The sequence below is a fragment of the Sorex araneus genome, chromosome X (assembly GCF_027595985.1).
Source record: "Sorex araneus isolate mSorAra2 chromosome X, mSorAra2.pri, whole genome shotgun sequence".
Classification (NCBI taxonomy): Eukaryota; Metazoa; Chordata; class Mammalia; order Eulipotyphla; family Soricidae; genus Sorex; species Sorex araneus.
Window position 1 is genome coordinate 211,667,249 of NC_073313.1, and position 21,019 is coordinate 211,688,267.

A 21,019-nucleotide genomic window follows, 5' to 3' on the forward strand; every position below is an offset into this window, starting at 1 on the left:
AAAGTGATCATTGACATAAAGAGAGGGGTTCGACAGTGTGATGCAATTTCACTGAAACTCTTCAGTGCCACCCTCAAGAACATCATGTGACAGCTAGAATGGGAAAGAATGGGAGTGAAGATAGACGGTCGGCAACTACACCACCTCTGCTTTGCTGATGATATCGTTCTCATAACGCCAAACATTAGCCAAGTGGCACCAATGCTGGCCAACGTCGACCGTGAGTGTTGAAAGGTCGGACTGCAGCTGAGCCTCAATAATACGATGCTCATGAAAAACGAACTAGTCCCTGACGCTCCATTTGCTCTCAATGGAATGAACATCTCTGAATGCAGCAGCTATGTGTACCTGGGTCAAGAACTCAACAAGAGGAATGGCTTGGCTCCAGAACTACACAGGAGGAAGAGAACAGTGTGGAATGCCTTCAAGAGCGTCAAAGAAGTGGCTAAGAGGACAAAGAACCTCCAGCTCCAGGCACATATTTTCGATTCCACCATTCTTCCTGCACTAACGTATACCTCAGAGACCTGGGCCCTACGCAAACAGGATGAGAACGCTATTTGGGTATCCCAAAGAGGAATCAAAAGAGTTGTTCTAGAAGTATCACGTTTCACTCAAGTGAGAGAAGGAATCTGGAGTTCTGACCTCTGTCGACGGTCAAGAATCAGGGATGCTGTCTTGTTTGCCAAGACGTCAAAAATCAGATGGGTCAGACATGTAATGCAATTTAGAGATGGCTGCTGGACTAGAGCTGTTGCCAACTGGATTCCACGGGACATCAAAAGACCGAGTAGCCGCCCACCAACGAGATGGTTAGACTTCTTCGTCAAAACCCTGAATGCAAGGTTTGAGGCTCTTCCTGTTCCTGGAGCAAGCAGATATCATTGGACTGCATAGCATGCAACAGGGACAAATGGAGACATTACTGGTACCCGCTCGAGCAAATCGAAGATCAACAGGAAGACAAGTGATACAAGTTGTTTTATTAGAATATGTGTTTCAAAGTTTGTAATATGTTTTATAAATGTAAATATTGCTAATACTGAAAGCAATCGCTCCCTAAATGGTCTACTCCATTGTTCTACAGGGATCTTGCTCAGAAATTATTGGTTTAAAATTCACAGCAAATTCATGACCCAAAGGGGAGAGGGAGAGAGGGTGGGGGAGAGAGAAAGAGAAATTGAAACCTGACCATGATCAACTATGTAACTCTGTATCTCACAATGAATCAATAAAAATCAATAAAAAATTTGTCTATCTTTTTAGACAGACAGACAGACAGATAGCTAGACAGAGATAGATAGATAGATAAATAGATAGATAGATAGATAGATAGATAGATAGATAGATAGATAGATAGATAGATAGATAGATAGATAAAGGCAAGGGTGGGATCACTCATGTACTATCAGGGTCACAGATAATTGCCTCCCCAGCTGCTCAGAGCACACACACACACACACACATACACACAAAAAAAGAATTCAAAGAATAAAGCCCCAAATGTTAGATTTTTGTGAGACTAAGTAACTTGTTCAGTAGGTTACAGTTAAAAATAAACATGCTATCTGGGTGTGCCTAATTATTTCAAAATAAAGATGAGTCTATTTTAAATTTTTGCTCTCCAGTACTCATCAGCTCATTCTAATAAGCAAATTTCATTAAAGATGGTCTATCACTTGGGGACATCAAAACAGATAGCACATTTTTAAGCCTGCAAAGGCAGTTAGTTGATAGCAATGTCCAATGACTTGATGAGGAAATGGTATTAATGTGCAAGATGCTTCCCTTCCCTAGAAATGCGTGTGTGACTATTAGAATAATCTAAAGCAAAAATTTAGTTTTTAAATGCCATTTAAGAAAATCAGATATGAAGACAAACTGACAGAGGAGGTGTTCTGAGTTCATTACTTTATTTCTCTGAAATAGCTGTGGAGATGATGTTTCTTTTTGCCTCCCTAACCAGCATATAAGATAAGTCCTAATGGTTTCTAGAACACCGGCCACAAAAGCTCTAACTTTCTGACAAAAGAACTCCAAAAAATTACTGACATTTGGGCTTATAACTGAAGCATTGCCTCTACTGACTAGCGGTAAAGTTTATTCCATTGTTAGAGTCAAGCCTCTTTATTTATCTTTATTACCCACAATTACCCTATTCTTTGCCTTATTCAAGATCTAGTCTCCCTTTAACCTTTACCTCCTCCTGGTCATCTTGAAGTCTTATATTCACAGTGCAATCTTCCCTAGCAAACTTATTCTTGGAAAAGATCTCAATCAATTAACTATCAGTGACTGAGAGATTGTTAGTAGCAAATGCATTTCTGCAGATCCATAGAGCTCTATTTCCTAATGGCTTCAATTTTTCACATTTCCCATTTGTAACATAAGCATTACGATTTGACCAAAAGGTGGGACACAGAATAGATAATGTGTGGTCCTGCTAGGCTAGGTCTCTGCATCCCAGATTGCCAGAGTGCTCTGCTATGAAGATATGACAGGCAAAATGGGCTTTAATGCTAGAAGTCAAAGGATCTCAGAGCCTGGAGTTCCATTATCCTTAAGTGCTACGTGACAAGAATAAGAACTATTGAGTTGTCTTTGGCAAGCTTTCATAAAAATAAAAAAAATAGAGAAATAACTTCATATGGAAGAACAGCATGGAATGATTGAAAAGTGACAGATTTAGGGGGAGATGGGAGGAGTCACCCATTCCCAGTTCTGTTGAGTCTAAAGTTTTCAGTCACAGGTATCTGAGTTTTATGTGGATTCATTCATGGGTGAGACTTAACCGAGCATATGGGCAGTGGCCATGAGCATGGTGGTGGGAATGGGTGACCTCCTGCCATCTCCCCTTTTTTTCTGGCAGCTTGGCAGTCACCCCCACAAGCCATCTCTGGCACCATATAATCTCATCAATGGCCAAGATCCAGAGACTCGACAATAAATCTCTCGCAAGAGAGCACAGAACATATACTACAGACAGGCTTCCAGACACTATTTCAGGCTGTTTCATTCGGGGCAACCTGGGGAGGTCGGATGAGGCTTCTACCTGCCCCAACAAAGCCAGCCCTGGCAGCCGAAAATTTTCAGAACTCAACCACAGCCGAGCTTACAGCCCCTCTCCACATGCTTGGACGAGCCTCACCTGTGAGTGAATCTATTCCTGGACATCTCATACCTCACACCACTAATATACCAAGAGTAGCACACCACATTTGATGGGGTTTAAAGTAGAAGGCAACCAATGATAGGGGAAAATATATCTATACAGATTATATATTTGTATATGTATATATACATATATATATGCACACAAGTTTCAACTTTTAACAACATGTTACTAATCTCTTACAGAAGACCTTAATGGATTACAACAATCTTCACAGACTTTCCTCTAAGAAACTTTTTTGGATAATTTTTAGTGGATAATTCATAATAGGCAATACAAAATAAATATTTTCAGTTCTGCTTTGGGGGCAAGGTTTGGGGTTCTGGGTGGAAACATCTGAAATATGGTGGTGGGAAGGTGTAATTGTGGTGGGATCGGTGTTTGAATATTAAATGTAATCAAATATTGTGGACAACTGTATAAAAATAAAATAAAACTTAAAAAAATAATAAAATAAAAAACAAACAAAAATGACAGATTTAGGATTGTCACACTTTTTTAACTGTGCAACTCTGAACATAAGACATCCATGATAGAGAAGATCTCAATGGTGATGGTTACCCATTATTTCTAAATCTTTAACAAATGCATAGACTACCAAATAACTTATGCATTAATATTTTAGATATTTTCTACAGTTTCCTTTGCTGGAACTTTCTTAGTTATTTTTAATTTCATTAAAGTAAAACTTTTTTTTTGTCTTCATTATTTAGGAGTCACATCTGGCAATGCTCAGGGCTTGCTCCTGGCTCTGCACTCAAGGATCACTCCTGGTGAGCTCAGGGGACCATATGGGGTGCCAGGGATGAAACCTGGATCAGCCACGCGCAAGGCAAACACTCTGTGCTATCTCTCCACACCCAAAAGTGGAACTTTCTTATTTAAATGTTGGGTACAACTGTTCATTCTTGTTGCAGACAGAAAACAAATCCTGTAAATAAAAGCTTTGAAAATTTTTTCATTGCAAAAGGAAGGAAACTCTAAATTAAAGAAAAGAATGTAATGCCTTGCATGGACTAAAGAATGGTTTTCTGTACATGAGTGAATTTGTTTAAGGTGTTCTTTTGAACCTAGTTTTTTAAAGAACAGAAAGTGTCATAGATAATTCATTAGAGTGTAGCTAGTTATTAGGAGTTGAATTGGTAAACACAATACCAACTTAATTTTTTCACGCCTAATATATTGGTAAATAGATGTACTTGAAGAAGCTACCTGAAACAATAGAGTTAATAACTGCAGTTTATGTACATATATATGTTGAAAGAGTCTGGGACAAGAAAACAATTCCATAAAGTAAAATCCAACACTCTGCACTGTAGGGCAATAGAAAAGAATTCATTCAATTTTTCAGAAATATAGAGCAATGAAAGTTAATTTACTTATACCTTGCATTAGTTTTTTCTTTTTTAAATTAATTTTTAATTTTTATTGAATCACTGTGAGATACACAGTTTTAAAGCTGTTCATGACTGGGTTTCAGTCATGCAATGTTCCAACATCCATCCACTCACTAGTGCAAGTTTTTCACCACCAATGTTCCCAGGTTCCTTTTCGCCACCCACCACTCCCAGTCTGCTACTATGGCAGGCACTTCTATCTCCCTCTCCCTTTCCTCTTGGGCATTATGGTTTGCAAACAACAACCAGTGCTAGCACAGATTCAGGAAGAAAGGGACTCTCATTTGTTGTTGGAGGGAATGCTGACTGGTCCAGCCTTTTTGGAAAATGACATGGGCATTCCTCAAAATATTTAGAAATTTCCCCACATCCAAAAAAAAAACAAAAGCAACTGGTGTTGGTGCAGATGTGGGGAGAAAGGGACTCTTCTTCACTGCTGGTGGGAATGCCAACTTGTTCAGCCCTTTTGTAAAACAATATGGACGATTCTCAAAAAATTAGAAATTGAGCTCCCATTTGACCCAGCAATACCACTCCTGGGAATATATCCCGGAGAAGCAAAAAGGTATAGTAGAAATAACATTTGCATTTCTATGTTCATTGCAGAACTGTTTACAATAGCCACAATCTGGAAAAAACCAGAGTGCCCCAAAACAGATGACTGGTTAAAGAAAATTTGGTACATCTACACAATGGAATACTATGCAGCTGTTAGAAAACATGAAGTCATGAAATTTGCATACAAGTGGATCAACATGGAAAGTATCATGTTGAGTGAAATGAGTCAGAAACAAAGAGACCGACATAGAAAGATTGCACTCATATGTGGAATATAAAGTAGCAGAGAGGTATGAGCTAGCAATGATGCAACTTCTGGCAGAAATTCCTCTGGACTTAATTACTAAAATACTAAAATACAGAAATCCAAAACCTCACAGCCGCTATTGTGGCCACATGACCTCATACCTCTTCATTCTCAGCAATGGAAAACAAATTATCAAATGCTTCCTTTCCAGCAGGTCTGACTTTGGTGGGGGGACTCCAAACAATAATAGTGAGTTTTTTGTTGAAATATTGAATGTAATCAAAGTAAAGAGAAAGTAAAGTGAAATTTATCAGCTACACAGGCAGGTGGGAAGTTGAGGGGGTGGGGGTGGGGGGACGTTTACTGTGGTTCTTGGTGGTGGAATATGTGCACTGGTGAAGGGATGGGTGTTTGAGCAATGTGTAACTGAAACGTAAGCCTAAAAGCTTTGTAATTTTCCACATAGTGAATCAATAAAAAAAGATTTAGAAATTGAGCTTCAATATGACTCAGCAATACCCGTTCTGGGAATATACCCAGAGACCTCAAAAATACACTGTAAAAAACCCCATCTGCATTTTTATGTTCATTGCAGCACTATTCGCAATAGCCAAAGATTGGAAACAACTCAAGCATCTGAGAACAGACAACTGGATAAGGAAACTATGGTATATCTACACAATGGAATAGTACACAGTCATCAGGAAAAATGAAGTCATGAAATTCACTTACAAATGGATGAACATGGAGAATATCATACTGAATGAGATAAATTCATTCTCCCTTCTGGAAGAGGGACAGACAAAATAATTGTACTGATTTATGGGATATTAAAAAACATAATAGGAAACTAATCTTAAGACGGTAGAAACCAGGACCAGGAGGATTGGTCCATGGTTGGAAGTTTGTCTCAAGTACTGGAGGAAGGAGGCAGTAGGGATAGAGAAGGAATCACTATGATGATCTTGAATTTTTTAAATTCTGGGTTTTGAGTAATCCCTTATAATTTTGAAAGGCTCATAATGGTTTGGTAAAATGAAATTTTATATAATAATATAAAATATAGCTTCTCCAGATTTGAAAAATAATATAAAGTAAGGTAGGTGAAAGTTTTTTGGGGGGTCACATCTGGTGATGCACAGGGGTTATTCCTGCCTCTGCACTCAGGAATTATCCTTGGTGGTGCTCAGGGGACCATATAGAATGCTGGAATTCGAACCCAGGTTGGCCACGTGCAAGGCAAATACCCTACTCGCTGTGCTATCACTCCAGCCCAGGTAGGTGAAATTTTTAAGTAAAATAAAGACCTCTAATTTTGTCAGTTCTAGATATGGTAGCTATGAACAGTTTAGGACATTTTTCCTGACCTTTTCCTACAAATATACAATGCATTCATATATAAATCTGTAGTATATAACATAGAAGAGTCATTAAACAATGTTCAGCGAGAATGTCTAAATACAGTTTTGGTTTCTTTTAGGGTTTTAATGAACAAAACAAAAAAATCACTTTTACTGAGCTTAAATAGAGAATAGATGGTAACCAATACAAAAATTCACAAATGAATTATATCTTATAAGGTGTTAGGAACTGTGAAGGGGGTAGAGAATAGAGAAGGATAGAATAAAATAGATCGGGAATAGCAAGGGTTCCAAGCCTTATTAATAGGCAATAGTTGACTGATGACTCTAAAATGGTAAATGTGAGTCATGCAGATATCAAGGGAAGAGTATTTCAACTGAGGAAGTGATTAATACAAAGTCCCTGAAATGAATGTATGAGTAGCATGTACTAAAAATAAGGAGATTCCTGTCACTGGAAAATAAAGTAAAATAAAGCATAAGCTGGGCTAGTCATGGAAGATCAAACTGTTTAGGGTATGATAAAACTCTCGGGGCTGGAGCGATAGTACAGCAGGGAGGGCACTTGCCTTTCACACAGCCTACCTGGGTTCGATCCCCGGCATCCCATACGGTCCCCAAGTACTGACAGGAGTAAATTCCTGAGGGTAGAGCCAGGAGTAACCCCTGAGCATCGCTGGGTGTGACCCAAAAAGAAAAAAAAAACTCTGAAAGAATGTGACTTTGACTTTGGCTCTAGTGAAGGAGAGTTTGTAAGCAGAGTTGTGATATTATATGACTTAAAATTTAAATACACATTGCACTGAGAAAAGAATGGCAAAGGAGGGGAGGGGAGAAGTGGAGAGACAGATTAATAGGCTAGAACCATACACAGTACAGAGAGAGTGATGGCTTAGATCTGAGCAACAGCAGTAGAGTGGGGAGCAGTGATCAGATTCTATACAAATTTTGCAGGTTGAACCAACTGGACTTACTATCATATGTGTGATAATGAAAGAATCATAACTAAATTTTTGGGTCAGAATTTAGGTAAGTATCAGAAAAGATTAAAAGATCAAGATAAACAGAAAGAGGAGCAGGCTTTTAAGGCAAAAAAAAAGATAGTGAGATCTGTTTTGAACTTGTTAATCTGAGAAGTCTATTATAAAATATGTACTAAATGTATATTTGTCCACATCTCTGTCTCTCTGTCTCTCTGTCTCTCTCTCTGCTCTCCCAACCCAAATCCACTTCAGCCTCCAAGGGCTTGTGAATTTTTGAGTGGCTATTTTCCCACAACAGATCATATATATCACCTCATTGGATACAGACATTTTATGTGGACTCAATTTTAATTTGTATTGTGGGCTGTAGAGATAGCACAGCAGGTAGAGCGTTTGCCTTGCATGCGGCCGATCCGGGTTCGATTCTTCCGCCCCTCTTGGACAGCCCAGTAAGCTACCGAGAGTATCTCACCTGCACGGCAGAGTCTGGCAAGCTACCTATGGCATATTCAATATGTCCAAAACAGTAATAACAAGACTCACAATGGAGATGTTACTGGTGCGCAATTGAGCAAATAGATGAGCAATGGGATGACAGCGATACAGTGATTATGTGCTAGATAAAACTCTAAAAGTGCCTTCTAGGAGTCCCTCCTGCCCACCGCTACTTTGGATAAATCCTCTTTTGGTATTATGCTCTCTTCTGAAAGGGGTATGCAGGATCTGTGAATATTCAAGGATCATCACTTCCTTGACTGGGTTATGTTATAGAACAAAGTTGATAGGATGACCCCTCCTCTGGCTATTTAGGTCTCTCTTGACCTCGGAGTCAACTGGAGTGAGTGTCTCCTGCTGGTTTTGGTGACATAAGTCACTCTGTAGTGAAAGGACTCTGGTTAGTACCTAAGGAGAATCTCTAGATGTGAATGAGACTTCTGGCTGAGAGCCAGTAAGAAAACAGGAATCACAGTATTCAAAAGCAAGAAACTCCATTCTGGCCACGATCAACTGAATCTGAAATGAATGCCAAGATCCTAACAAGAACATCAGCTAACTCTTTGATTTTAGCCTTGTGAGCCACGGAGAACCTAGCTATGTTCTGCCAGGACTACTGATTGGCAGAAGTGGCGAGGTAAGGTCTTACTGCTGAGGGGTGATGTGGCTTACAATAACAGAAAATTAATAAATATGGAAGTCCTGTCAATGTCTTCAAGAGTCAAGCATGCCATTCCTCCAAGAAGGAAACAACTAATAAAATTCCAAACCCCAGTAATATGATATGCTGTGAATAGGACTGTTTATTGAAACTTATAAGTAAATACACTTGTATTTAGTAGGCGTTTCATCTCTATAATCCCTTCCAAGAATCACAGTCTTGAGGCTGGAGCGATAGTACAGCAGGTAGGGCGGTTGCCTTGCACGCAGCTGACCTGGGTTCAATTCCCAGCATCCCATATGGTCCCCTGAGCACTTCCAGGAGTAATTCCTGAGTTCAGAGCCAGGAATAACCCCTGTGCATCTCCAGGTGTGACCCAAAAAGCCAAAAAAAAAAAAAAGGAATCACAGTCTTACCACAAGATGAACGTAGGATGTTAAGGTTATAGAATTCATAGCTCTGAGATTTTTGCTGAGACTTTACAAATATCTTCTATAACATTCTGCTGACTTTTCTATCCATAAGCCAAGAAATCTGGCCTTAAAGCCACACATACCATAGAGCCCAGCAGGCATTATTACCTAAGAGTCTACACAAGCAGGCAGACGTACTGCAAATAATCACTGTGGCTCACCCCGCTAAGTTTGAGCCACTCTGTTCCCTACAAGGAAGGAACGCCATTAAATATTTAACAGAATTACCCAGAGAGTACCCAGCAGGAGAATGACTATGATTACTGGCCCCCCAGGCTCCCCAGCAAGTGCCTGACAGCACCTGAGATGAGGTTTATATCACAGTCGACTTCCTTAGTGACTTTCATCATAAGGAAGACCAACAGTTTCAAAACTGAGGTTTCAAAATGAGCGTCACTTTCTTGTGGCATATCTTTGGCATAGTGTCTAAGAACTTCCCAGAAGTCATTATAAGATAAGAAATATCTGTAAATTCTAAGTATTTGTTAGATTTTAACAGGATAGTTAAGTCAATCTTAATAAATGATCTCTTGTTAACAGAAAATAGTATGGGCATGAATCACCAAATTGACAAACTTCCCATGTTAATCTAACTGTAAAAGAAGCCACAAGATATAGAGGAGAGGGTGGGCTGGGGGTCAACATTGTTTCAGCAAGTTGAAGAACCCACAGAATAGTGCCTGGATGAGTCGTTGGAAGGGAACTTCTCACTTCCTATGGCCACTGAAAAGAAACATCCAGTTGTACTTAGCAAGAGCAAAGACAATTTTTGTCTTAAACCACGGAGATTTGGAGTTGAACCTTTACCTTAATTGATAAGGTAGTTTGGATGTAACCACTAAGCATATATTAAAAATACAGTATCTATACAGTATCTATATTGCACACCATAATCCCCAAAAGTAGAGAGTATGGAGGAAATTGTCTGCCATAGAGTCAGGGAAAGGATTTGGATGGGGGGGCCGGGGTGGGACATTTTCAATACTGGGAACACTGGTAGTGGAAAATGTGCACTGGTGGTGTTCAATTATTATATGACTGAAACTCAAAAATGAAAGCTCTGTAACTGTATCTCTCGTGATTTGATAAAGAAAATACAGCATCATAAATGGGTTTTAGTTGTATGTTTAAAGGATCGGTAGAGCATGTGTGTCTGAGTTTGTCCCTAATATTTAAGGGTTGAGTTCTTTACACAAACTATTCTTGAGAAGAGAAGAAGCCTAAGTTTGTGTAAGTTATATCATGTCAAGAAAACATTGTTTATCAACTCAAGTCTCCACCCCTCCCCTTCCCTTCCTGTCCCTCTCCTTCCTTCTCCTTCACTTCCCATTCCCTTCCCTCTCCTTCCCCCTTCCCTCTCTCCCTCTCTCTTTCCCTCCCTCTCCTTCCTTCCTTCTTTCTTTTATTCTTCTCTCTTCTCCTTTTCCCTCCCCTCCTCTTTCCTTCATAGCCTCCTCTCCTTACTCCTCTTCTATCTCCCTTTCCCATTCACTTTCCCTCCCATCCCCTATTCTCCTTCTTCCCCCTCTCCTCCTCTTCCTCCCCTTCCTCCCTCTCCCACCTCCCTTCCTTTCATTTCCCCCTTTTCTCCCTCCTCCCTGCCCCCACCCGCTCCTCCCCACCCCTCTTCTCTCCTCTCCATCTGCATTAATTCATTTCCAGTATTCTCTCAGCAAAAAAAAAAAACCTGTAAAGTAACTTTATATTCTAGTATCCATAAAGTAATGTAAAAATCTTGCAAAATGTACCTTTAGATTTGCATTAAAAACTGATATTAGCTGTGAGGCAACTTGAAAGCACTTAGATAATAGGCCAAAAAATAATGATAGTTTAAGTGTGTTTTTAATTTTTTTCACAGGGCAAAGGGGATTGAAAGAGTCATAGCTTATCCTACAGAGCTTACTGTCTACAGACATCATTGCTTCAAACTACTGGATCACAGCATGAAATTTTTATGTCCAGTTCCACAGAAATAACTTTTTTTTTTGCTAAAAAGACTGTTTTTTTTAGAAATCAGTGGAATAGTCTCTCTTATTGTAATAGACTCTGAAGGGAAAAATGTAAAACAGCATAATCACAACTTAGGTTGAGATATGGTAAGAGTCTTTCTATAGGGATAAGGAATACTCAAGTTCACCAGTTAAATTAGCAAGAATTCATGAGATATTAATTGTGTTTGCTGCATGTGCTGTTTTCATAAGAAAAAGAAAGAGCAATAATAAGTGAAAAATTTCCATGTACTACTTGCTGTTCCCTAGATATCACTGTATCACTGTCATCCCAATGCTCATTGATTTGCTCAAGCAGGCACCAGTAACATCTCCCTAGGTATACACATTCTTAAAAATGTCCTATACATATGCACTTAAAGACACAGTGAAGAATGTTTTGGTATTGTATGTAACATCTGAACACTGATTTTGTGTCCATCAGCACTACAATGGATGAATAAAGTGGGGCTTATTCATAAAACCAAATACTTTGCAGCAGTGAAAATAAATAATAAATGAATTGCAAATTCACATAACTTAGGGACATAATTATTCCCTGAGGTTATTTATCCAGGTTCTTAGAAACTTAGATAAAGAATTGAGCTACTCAGGGGCTGGAGCAATAGCACAGTGGATATGATGTTTGCCTTGCATGCAGCCAACCTGGGTTCGATTCCCACCATCTCATATGGTCCCCTGAGCATCACCAGGAGTAATTCCTGAATGCATGAGCCAGGAGTAACCCCTGTGCATTGCCGGTGTGACCCAAAAAGCAAACAAAAACAACAACAAAAATTGAGCTCAGGAGGTAAAAAGGAAAGCATAACAAGAGTTTATTTGAAAGGGAAATACAGTCTGCTTGTAAAGTAGAATGGGCATGAGGCCCTGAAAATGTGTTTCAGGACTTTTGTAGTAGAGCCTGAAGAGTGATGTCTGGGATGGTGTCAGGGTGGTCTATAGGGTGGCTGGTGTACATTTATATACAAGTACATATATAAATTTATGTATATTTATATACATTTTAAAAGTTGTATAAATCAACTTGTAAAAATGTAATAATTTCAATCTTGAAATAAGATAATCAACAAATGCTTATTTAACTATTTTAACAGTATCATTTGCTGATTCTTCTTGCTTCTCTAAGAATTTGACTTTTTAAATCAAAGCTCGAAGCAGAATCACTATATCACAGTCATCTCATTGATTGTTGATATGCTCGAATGGGCCCAGTAACGTCTTCATTCGTCCCATCCCTGAGATTCTACCAGTCTCTCTTTACTCGTCCTTCCCAATGGTGCTACATTAGAGGCTCTTCCAGGTCAGGCGAATGAGACTCATCATTGTTACTGTTTTTGGCATATGAATACACCATGGAGAGCTTGCCAGGCTCTTTCGTGCAGGCAGGAAACTCTAGGTAGCTTGCCAGGTTCTCTGAGAGGGCAAACTAGGCAATAAGATATAGTGTGGCTGCACGCAAAAATGCAGGGATCTGGGTGGAAGAGGCCTAGTCCTGATCCAAGCAGGCTTGGAGATCTCAGCCCCGGGTCCTGCACACCTGGGTTCCTCTGCCGGTTCCTTCATGCATGAGGCTCATCTGAGTGTGTGAAGAGTGGCCTTGAGCATGGCTGTGGCTGGGTTCTGGAGCTCTTTGGCTGCCGGGGCTCTGCTTGGGGTGGGGAAGGAAACTCAACCTGCCCCCTCTAAGGGGCCCTGGGGAAGACAGCCAGGCACAGGGGCAAGAGACTCTGCATCGCTCTCTTCCAGGAGCTTGGTTTTATAGTCTCTGAATTTTGGCGGTTGATTGGATTACACAGTGCCAGGGGCAGTTTCTGGGTGTGACTGCCTAGCTACTGGAAAATGGGGAATCTGGGTGGAAGAGGCTGTCTTGGTCCAAGCAGGCTTGGAGATTTCAGAATAATAGTCGTCGTCGTCGTCATCATCATCATCATCATCATCATCATCATCATCATATCATCATTCCGTTGATTGTCGATTTTAGAAGCCTCTCTTTACTCGTCCTTCCCAATGATGCCACATTGGAGGCTCTTTCAGGGTCAGGGGAATGAGACCAAGCATTGTTACTGGTTTTGGCATATGAATACACCATGGGGAGTTTGCGAGGCTCTCCCATGTGGGCAGGAAACTCTTGGTAGCTTGCCAGCTACTCCCAGAGGGAGTAGCTATAAGATGTTGCACCGTTGCAAAGCTGCTATACACTTCCAGGAGCTTGGTTTTAAGTCTCTGGATATTGGCCGTTGGCCGTTGGTGGGATTACACGGCATGGGGCGGGGCGGGGGCGGGGGGGGGAAGGAGTCCCTGGGTGTGACCGCCTAGCTACTGGAAAATGGGAAATCTGGGAGGAAGAGATCCAGTCCCAATCCGAGCAGGCTTGGAGGTCTCAGCCCCGGGTCCCACACACCTGGGTTTCTCTGCCGGTACCTTCATGTGTGAGGCTTGCCCGAACATGTGGAGAGGGACCTTGAGCATGGCTGTGGCGAGGCTCCAGAGGCTTTTGGCAGAGGGAGCTCTTCTCGGGGCAGGGAGGGAAGCTGAAGCCCATCCCCTCCGAGGGGCCCTGGGGAAGACAGTCAGGCACGTGGGCAAGAGACTCTCTGAATAATAGTAATCAATACCAGAATAATAGTAATTAATACCAAATTTAGCACCAGAGTGTAGAGATAAGAATGAACCATTCCTTTGATATCTACTATAACATACTGACTTTATAATAATGACTTGATAATTAATTCTCTTTCTGCACTGAAAAATTTTAAGTTTATCTAGACGTTATATGTATAATGCAAGTGAATTTCTCTTTATAAAACTGAGTGTACTGAACTCTGTCTTTGGGATTTTCTCTCTAAAATCATGGAGGAAAGAAACATAGCAAAAGGTAGAATTTCACAAAAGTCAGTCCCAACCCAATCACGGTGCAAGCATATACAAATACTGACATCTACAAATCATTCCAACTCTGTTAGTTACAGAGCCAATGTGGTAGCACTGTAGCATTGTCTTCCCATTGTTCATCAATTTGCTCTAGCAGGCACCAGTAACAGCTCCATTGTGAGACTTGTTGTTACTGTTTTTGGCATATCAAATATGCCATGGGTAGCTTGCCAGGTTCTGCCATGCGGGCGAGATACTCTTGGTAGCTTGCCGGGCTCTCCAAGAGGAATGGAAGAATCAAACCTGGGTTGGCTGTGTGCAAGGCTAACACCCTACCCTCTGTGCTATCGCTCTAGCCCATGTGGTATTAACAGCCAATGTAGTAGGCTTCCTTATGAGGAGAACTGGAGAAGCTTTGGACTGTAACTAAAGCTCAGATTTAACGTATGAGTACTGAAGAGGGCTGAAAGATAGATAACATGGAGCCAGTTAAGGGAGACATGCCCACCACACACCACACAACAGTGGGTCAGCGTGGGGAGAGAATTCCCAGCCCTGAATAGGATTACCAGGGTAGGATCAGCTAAGCCAGTCACTGGAGGATGGAGCCTGGGGAAAGGAGTCACAGAGAGAAAGTGCCTTTGGGGAACTTGGACTTCACTGAATGAATTTATAAAATAGATTTCAATTCTAACCTGCCCACCACCATAGTGTTCTACTCTGTATACTGGAGACAATCTATTGCAGGATTAAAAATAAGGTATTTAGGGACAGGACAGATAGCACTGTGGGTAAGGTACTTGTTTTGAACCTTGCCGACCTGGGTTCAATGCCTAGTATCCCAAATGGTTCCCCAAGGAATCTACCAGGAGAGATTCCTGAGCAGAGCCAGGAGAAACCCCTGAGAACCTCAAGTTGGCCCCCATCACAAAACAAATAAATGAAGGAAAAGAATAAGGGAATTAGAGTTTGAGAGACTGGGATTGGACCTTGTCTGTCTCTGGAGCTCTTGATTTCTGCTGTGGGGATGCTAACGTTCACTTCTCAGACATGAATCATGAAAATATCATTTTTTGTTACTAATACCTTCTGTATTCTAGCCAGTGTGATCTTTCTAAAATACAGCTCCAACTTTTCCCCTACTTAATTACTTAATTAAACTCAATTACTGAATCTTCACTGCCCAGAAAAAATACTTATTCTTTACTACCTTAGAATTCAAGCCTCTGCAATTGTGAATCTAGATTGTTTTAATATATTCTGCATATCAGTCCAATGTGCCTATATAATGAACATTAAACAGCATCAACCAGTTTAATGTTTCTTGAGGGAAATTTTTAAAATTTAATAATTGCTCTAATATTTATGGGAAATAATTATGTCAAGTACACATTTTTATTACTGAATAGTTCATAGTTTAATATAAACTATTAACATAAACGACTGGAGTGACAGCACAGCAGGTAGGGCATTTGCCTTGCACGTGACTGACCCAGGTCCGATTCCTCCATCCCTCTCAAAGAGCCTGGCAAGCTACCGAGAGTATCCCTCCTGCATTGCAGAGACTGGCAAGCTACCTGTGGCGTATTCGATATGCCAAAAACAGTAACAAGTCTCACAATGGAGATGTTACTGGTGCCTGCTCGAGCAAATCGATGAACCATGGGATGACAGTGCAGACAGTGAAGATTAACATAAAATGAACTTAAGTGCAAGCATGTGTAGATGTGTATGAGTATATTTAATAAAAAAGAACATAAAAGACCTTTAGACTAATATAATATAAATCACCATTTTGCCACAAATCAGGGTGGTCTATTTGATAAGATAGGAAGTTTTTGCCAGTCAACAAACTGATTTAAATAGGATTAGGGGGAACAGGAACAAGAATTGCCTGTAAACTCATTGGTTGTTGTTGATACATCTGCTGTCCCTTTCTTATTTCAACCAGCAAATCATTAAAGATAAATGAATGATAAGAGGTCAGCCAAAGAACTCTTACCTCAGCATCAAAGCGAGGGTCCTGGTAGGCATCACTGATGTTCACTGGGAGGCCTGTGGAAGCCACCAGCTCAGCAATACTATTATTTATCAGCCAGTCAGAGTAGGATGATTTCTCCATGCTCTCCTTGAAACTAGAAGAATACCAAAACAGGAAATAATAAACAAGAGACACTTTGCTTCAAAGCAAATCCTATAGAACGATAGTCATTAAGAAGGGATAAATTACACCAGTCATGAACAACAGGGAAGTAGACTTACCTGTTCTAATGTAAAATAATCACATTCATGGGTAGAAATAACAGATGCCCTAGGTTTCAGAGAGTAACTCTAGATTGTATTTGGGCCACAAAGCAGAAGTCAAGGGCAGGCATAAAGTCATAAATAATCAGGGGTCACAGAGATAGTATAGTAGGTTGGGCACTTGTCTTACATGAGGCTGAATCAGATTCAATTCCCAGGACTCCATATGGTCTCCCAAGCCCACCACCTGAGTGCAGAGCCAGGAATAAATCTTGAGCACTGCCAGGTGTGGCCCCAAAGAAAAGCAAAAACAAAATAAAGTGAATAATGAGGTAGCACTGTAGCACTGTTGTCCCGTTGTTCATCGATTTGCTCAAGCAGGCACCAGTAACATCTTAATTGTGAGACATGTTGTACTGTTTTTGGAATATTGAATACATCATGGGTAGCTTGCCAGGCTCTGCTGTGCGGGCGAGATACTCTCGTAGCTTGCCTGGCTCTCCGAGAGGGGTGGAGGAATCGAACCCAGGTTGGCCATGTGCAAGGCATACGCCCTATCTGCCATGTGCCCAAAATTTATGATAGGATACTAATGAAGCAACATAATAAAATTCCATTGATCTACTAAAGTCACTGTTAATGTCACAGAGGGCTATTTGGTGCCAGAAAAAAATTAAACTCAAGGAAGTGAGTAATAAAATGGTAAAGAAATTGAAAATTTAAAATGTAGTTAAAAAATCCAAGACTATATATAATCCTAGTCATTATATAATTTTTTGTTGTCTCATAGTATACTTTTTGTTTTTCAAATTTTATTGAATCACTGTGAGATAGTTACAAGCTTTCATGTTTGGATTACAATCTCACAATGATCAAACACCCATCCCTCCACCAGTGCACATTCCCCACCACCAATATCCTGGGTAGACCCTCCCTTTCCCACCCTTCCCCTGCCTCTAAGGCAGACAATATTCCCCATACTCTCTCTCTCTACTTTTGGGCATTATAGCTTGCAACACAGACACTGAGAGGTCATCATGTTTGGTCCATTATCTACTTTTAGCATGCATCTCCCATCCCAACTGGTTCCTCCAGCCATCATTTTCTAGTGATACTTTCTCTATTCCATCTGCCTTCTCCCCTTCGCTCATGAAGCAGTCTTCCAGCTATGGTATCCCCCTGGCCCTTGTATCTACTGTTTTTGGGTGTCAGCTTCATGAGATGCTACTCATCGTATACTTCTTAACAAAACACACTTAAAAGACTTGTTTATAGAATGTTATTGGAAAGAATGTTTAAGTCTACTTACCCCTAACAGTAATTTATATTCTATCCATAGTACACTTAAAAAAGGAATTTTATGCTTGACAATTTTATAAATCTTCCCATTATACCACTTTCAATATAAATATCACATTTTAAAAGTTTCTGTAAGAATTAGCACAATCTCTTTATCTTTTATATCTTGTCACCCTCTACACCAAGCCTGCCAGGTACATATCAAACACTGCTCACAACTCTGGAAATATAAAACTGAGCACTGTCTAAACTAGGATTATCAAGGAAAATTTTCATGGAGGATGTTAGATTTGTGATTTGGTACATGATAACCCAAAATATGTGAATTGATGCAAGTATTTTATTTTTTTTCCAAACTATGTTATGTGGCACTCTAGGCTGCATGAGATCTTAATGAGTATCCTGCAATAAGAACAATCATAACTCTATTGACCTGAAGCTATGCTGTATTCAAGAAAAATACTAAGCACTGTACATACTCATTGTTGCTATGCAATAACATGCTTGTGTGAATTTTGTGACAAATGAGAATTCGAGGAACTGGCATGGAGGACCCCAGATATATGCATGAAGAGAAAGCGTAGACGTTAGTCACTGTCATTAATATAGCCTAGCTATATTAATGATAATGACTGCTGTCAAGGCGTCTGAGAAATTCAATGTTTATTTGTGATGTCATACATCCCTTATTGCATGTTAGACAGTACTAGTACATAAATTTATTTTCTATGGATCGCTGGCTGAAAATGGAAGTTTTAATTAAAATCCAAGTCTCACATCTCTCACCTGGTTTCTAAATGAAACAAGCAAAGAGACTGAGCACTTCAAACATAAGAGGAAGACATTATTTTCAAAAATGACTATAGAAACCCAGGTGAATTTTCATGCTGCATTTTCCTTTTGTTACTTTGTATGTGCAAAGATTGAAATTCTATGCTGTGCTACAATTAAAGCAAAAAAAAAAAAAACAAAAAGGAACAGGAGAATGCAGCTGATAGGAGAATCCCACTAATTGAAGTAATTTCTAAGTTTACATAGGTGTGGGATTAGTTTATGGCTGTGCTGTTTTAGGAGTTCTGGGTTTGCCAATCCACTTTGTACTACCTATGCGCCTAATTCTATGCTATAAGGTCTTTTAAATTGCTCTGTAAAAGAACAGTTTAAAGCTCCTGACAGGGGCTGGAGCAATAGTACAGCGGATAGGGAGTTTGCCTTGCATGCGGCTGACCAGGGTTCGATTCCCAGCATCCCATATGGTCCTCCAAGCACCGCCAGGAGTAATTCCTGAGTGCAAAGCCAGAGTAACCCCTATGCATCACCGGGTGTGACCCCAAAAAAAGCAAAAAAGAAAAAAACTGCTGACAGTGTGTGCCAGGAGAATCTCTGCAGTTTGATTCCAGGAAGGATTCCCAGGAGGAACTGAGAAAGGAATGGTGAGAGGGAGAATATGGATACAGGGGAACGGGGAACCAAGAAAGAAACTTGTTTTATCAACAAGTGTCAGAGTCCTTCCAGCTGGACCCTTGAGAATGCACACAGACACACTGGGGATATGGGGAGGAAAAATCCATGGAGGAGGATCAGCAGCAACAAAAGACAAAATCGGCAGAACCAGATGCTTCTTGTAACACTGAAGATATATGCCCTTGGATGTGGGGTACATCATAGATATTGTGAAGAATAAGGCAGGAATGAAGGTGAGATCATAAAGGTGAAGGAACTGAGTATGTTTCAGAATCCTTAGTTATAAGTAATAGGAAGCTGATCAATTGAATACTGTGAGGGAAAGTGACAGGATTTGAGCTGTAATTTAAAAAGCTTAATATAAGGATAATGAGCTAACAGGAGTAAGTAGGAGAAGGTGAAGCTGAGGAGAGGTCCTGCTAGATCGGGGAAGTCCTGTGGAAGGAGGTGATGATGTTAACCATTCAAAAAGCCCATCAGGAAGAATTAGGCAGCAGTGGCTCACATTTTGCTGCTGTGTGCCCAGTGGCATTATTAGCAGAAGACAGCTGTTTTGAGGTGTAAAGTACTGGGGGGAAAATAAGAGAAATTCTGCAATGTGTTACTTATTATTGAAAATCCAGATACCAAGAGTGATGGTTTGCTTAACAAAAATGAAACCAAAACAAAAACTTGACTTCTGACTGTAGTACTGAGGGTACCAAAGATAAAGGTAAGTATTGGGGGATAGAGCAAAGATTTGAGAGGCCCAATGAACTTGATGGAGGGTTTTTGTAGGTAGGTAGGTCTGGGTGATCACAAACATCTGAAGAGGTGTGAACTTATACTGTGATGTGTGGAGTTTAAATTTAAGTTTTGCTCTGCTTGAGTTAGTTGTGAACTTCCTGTGACCTCCCCTGCATCAGCAATATTTTTGACCTAAGAACAACTTTACCTTGATATTGTTGATTGAAAATCACCACCCTGGGTGTGTCGTGGGAAAGTTCGGAGCATAAGCAGGTAACTAAGCAGGTAACTAGAGGCGAGACACATTAGCAACACCTATCTCTGAGTGACCTATTCTAGGACCCTGCCAAAAATATCTCTGGAACAGAGCATAAGAGCCAGGCTGAAATGGTTGTCTGAGCAGGAATGGGATGAGGACACAGAAACAATTAGTAAATGTTTATATGGGGCTTAAAACAGAATGTATTTACCACAGATTCTTAGCAACAAGGACCCTCCTGCCTTAATGAACTGCTGTGATGCAACCAGTTTGCAAACTCCAATCTTTTGCCTTTCCCTTTGCTCCAATTTTGCTGTTCTACCAGAAATCTTCCTATATAAGGTGTTCTTATACTCCTGCTCCCTAGCTATAGCTTCAGGCTTGTTGCCTAGATATGTTCTATCACCGACTCTAAAAAATATTGCTTTTTTCACTTTAAATACTTGGTGTCCTTGAGTAAGTGAGCTCTGGTACAACAGTATTCATACAATATATATGGTGTTGAAAAACCAATGTTACCTCAAGAAAAAAATAAATAAAAATAAACAAAATGCCGAGTTCATATTCTAAGTATATTTGTAACATGAATGTGTTGACTGACAGTTATACCACTGTACCAATCATGAATGCAGCACAATCCGGGGAGGAAGAAACTGCTTTACATTGGAAATTTAGCTAAGACTCTAGAGAACAGGTAAGACTGAATTGAGCTGTGGCTATAAACAGGGAAAAGACATTCTGAAAAATCACCTCTTTATTCTGTTTAATATTGCATAGGTACATAAATTAAGACTCTGGCT

General features: G+C 40.2%; 1 protein-coding gene across 1 annotated transcript in view; it reads right to left on the minus strand.

Annotated features, from left to right (window-relative positions):
• The window catches only part of PDE11A (phosphodiesterase 11A), a 447,606-nt gene that overhangs the window by 190,025 nt on the left and 236,562 nt on the right, over positions 1 to 21,019 (minus strand). Inside the window, exon 6 of the mRNA XM_004601369.2 lies at positions 16,230 to 16,362. Within this exon, the coding sequence (XP_004601426.1) occupies positions 16,230 to 16,362 (133 nt within the window). The remainder of the gene's footprint in view (positions 1 to 16,229; positions 16,363 to 21,019) is intronic.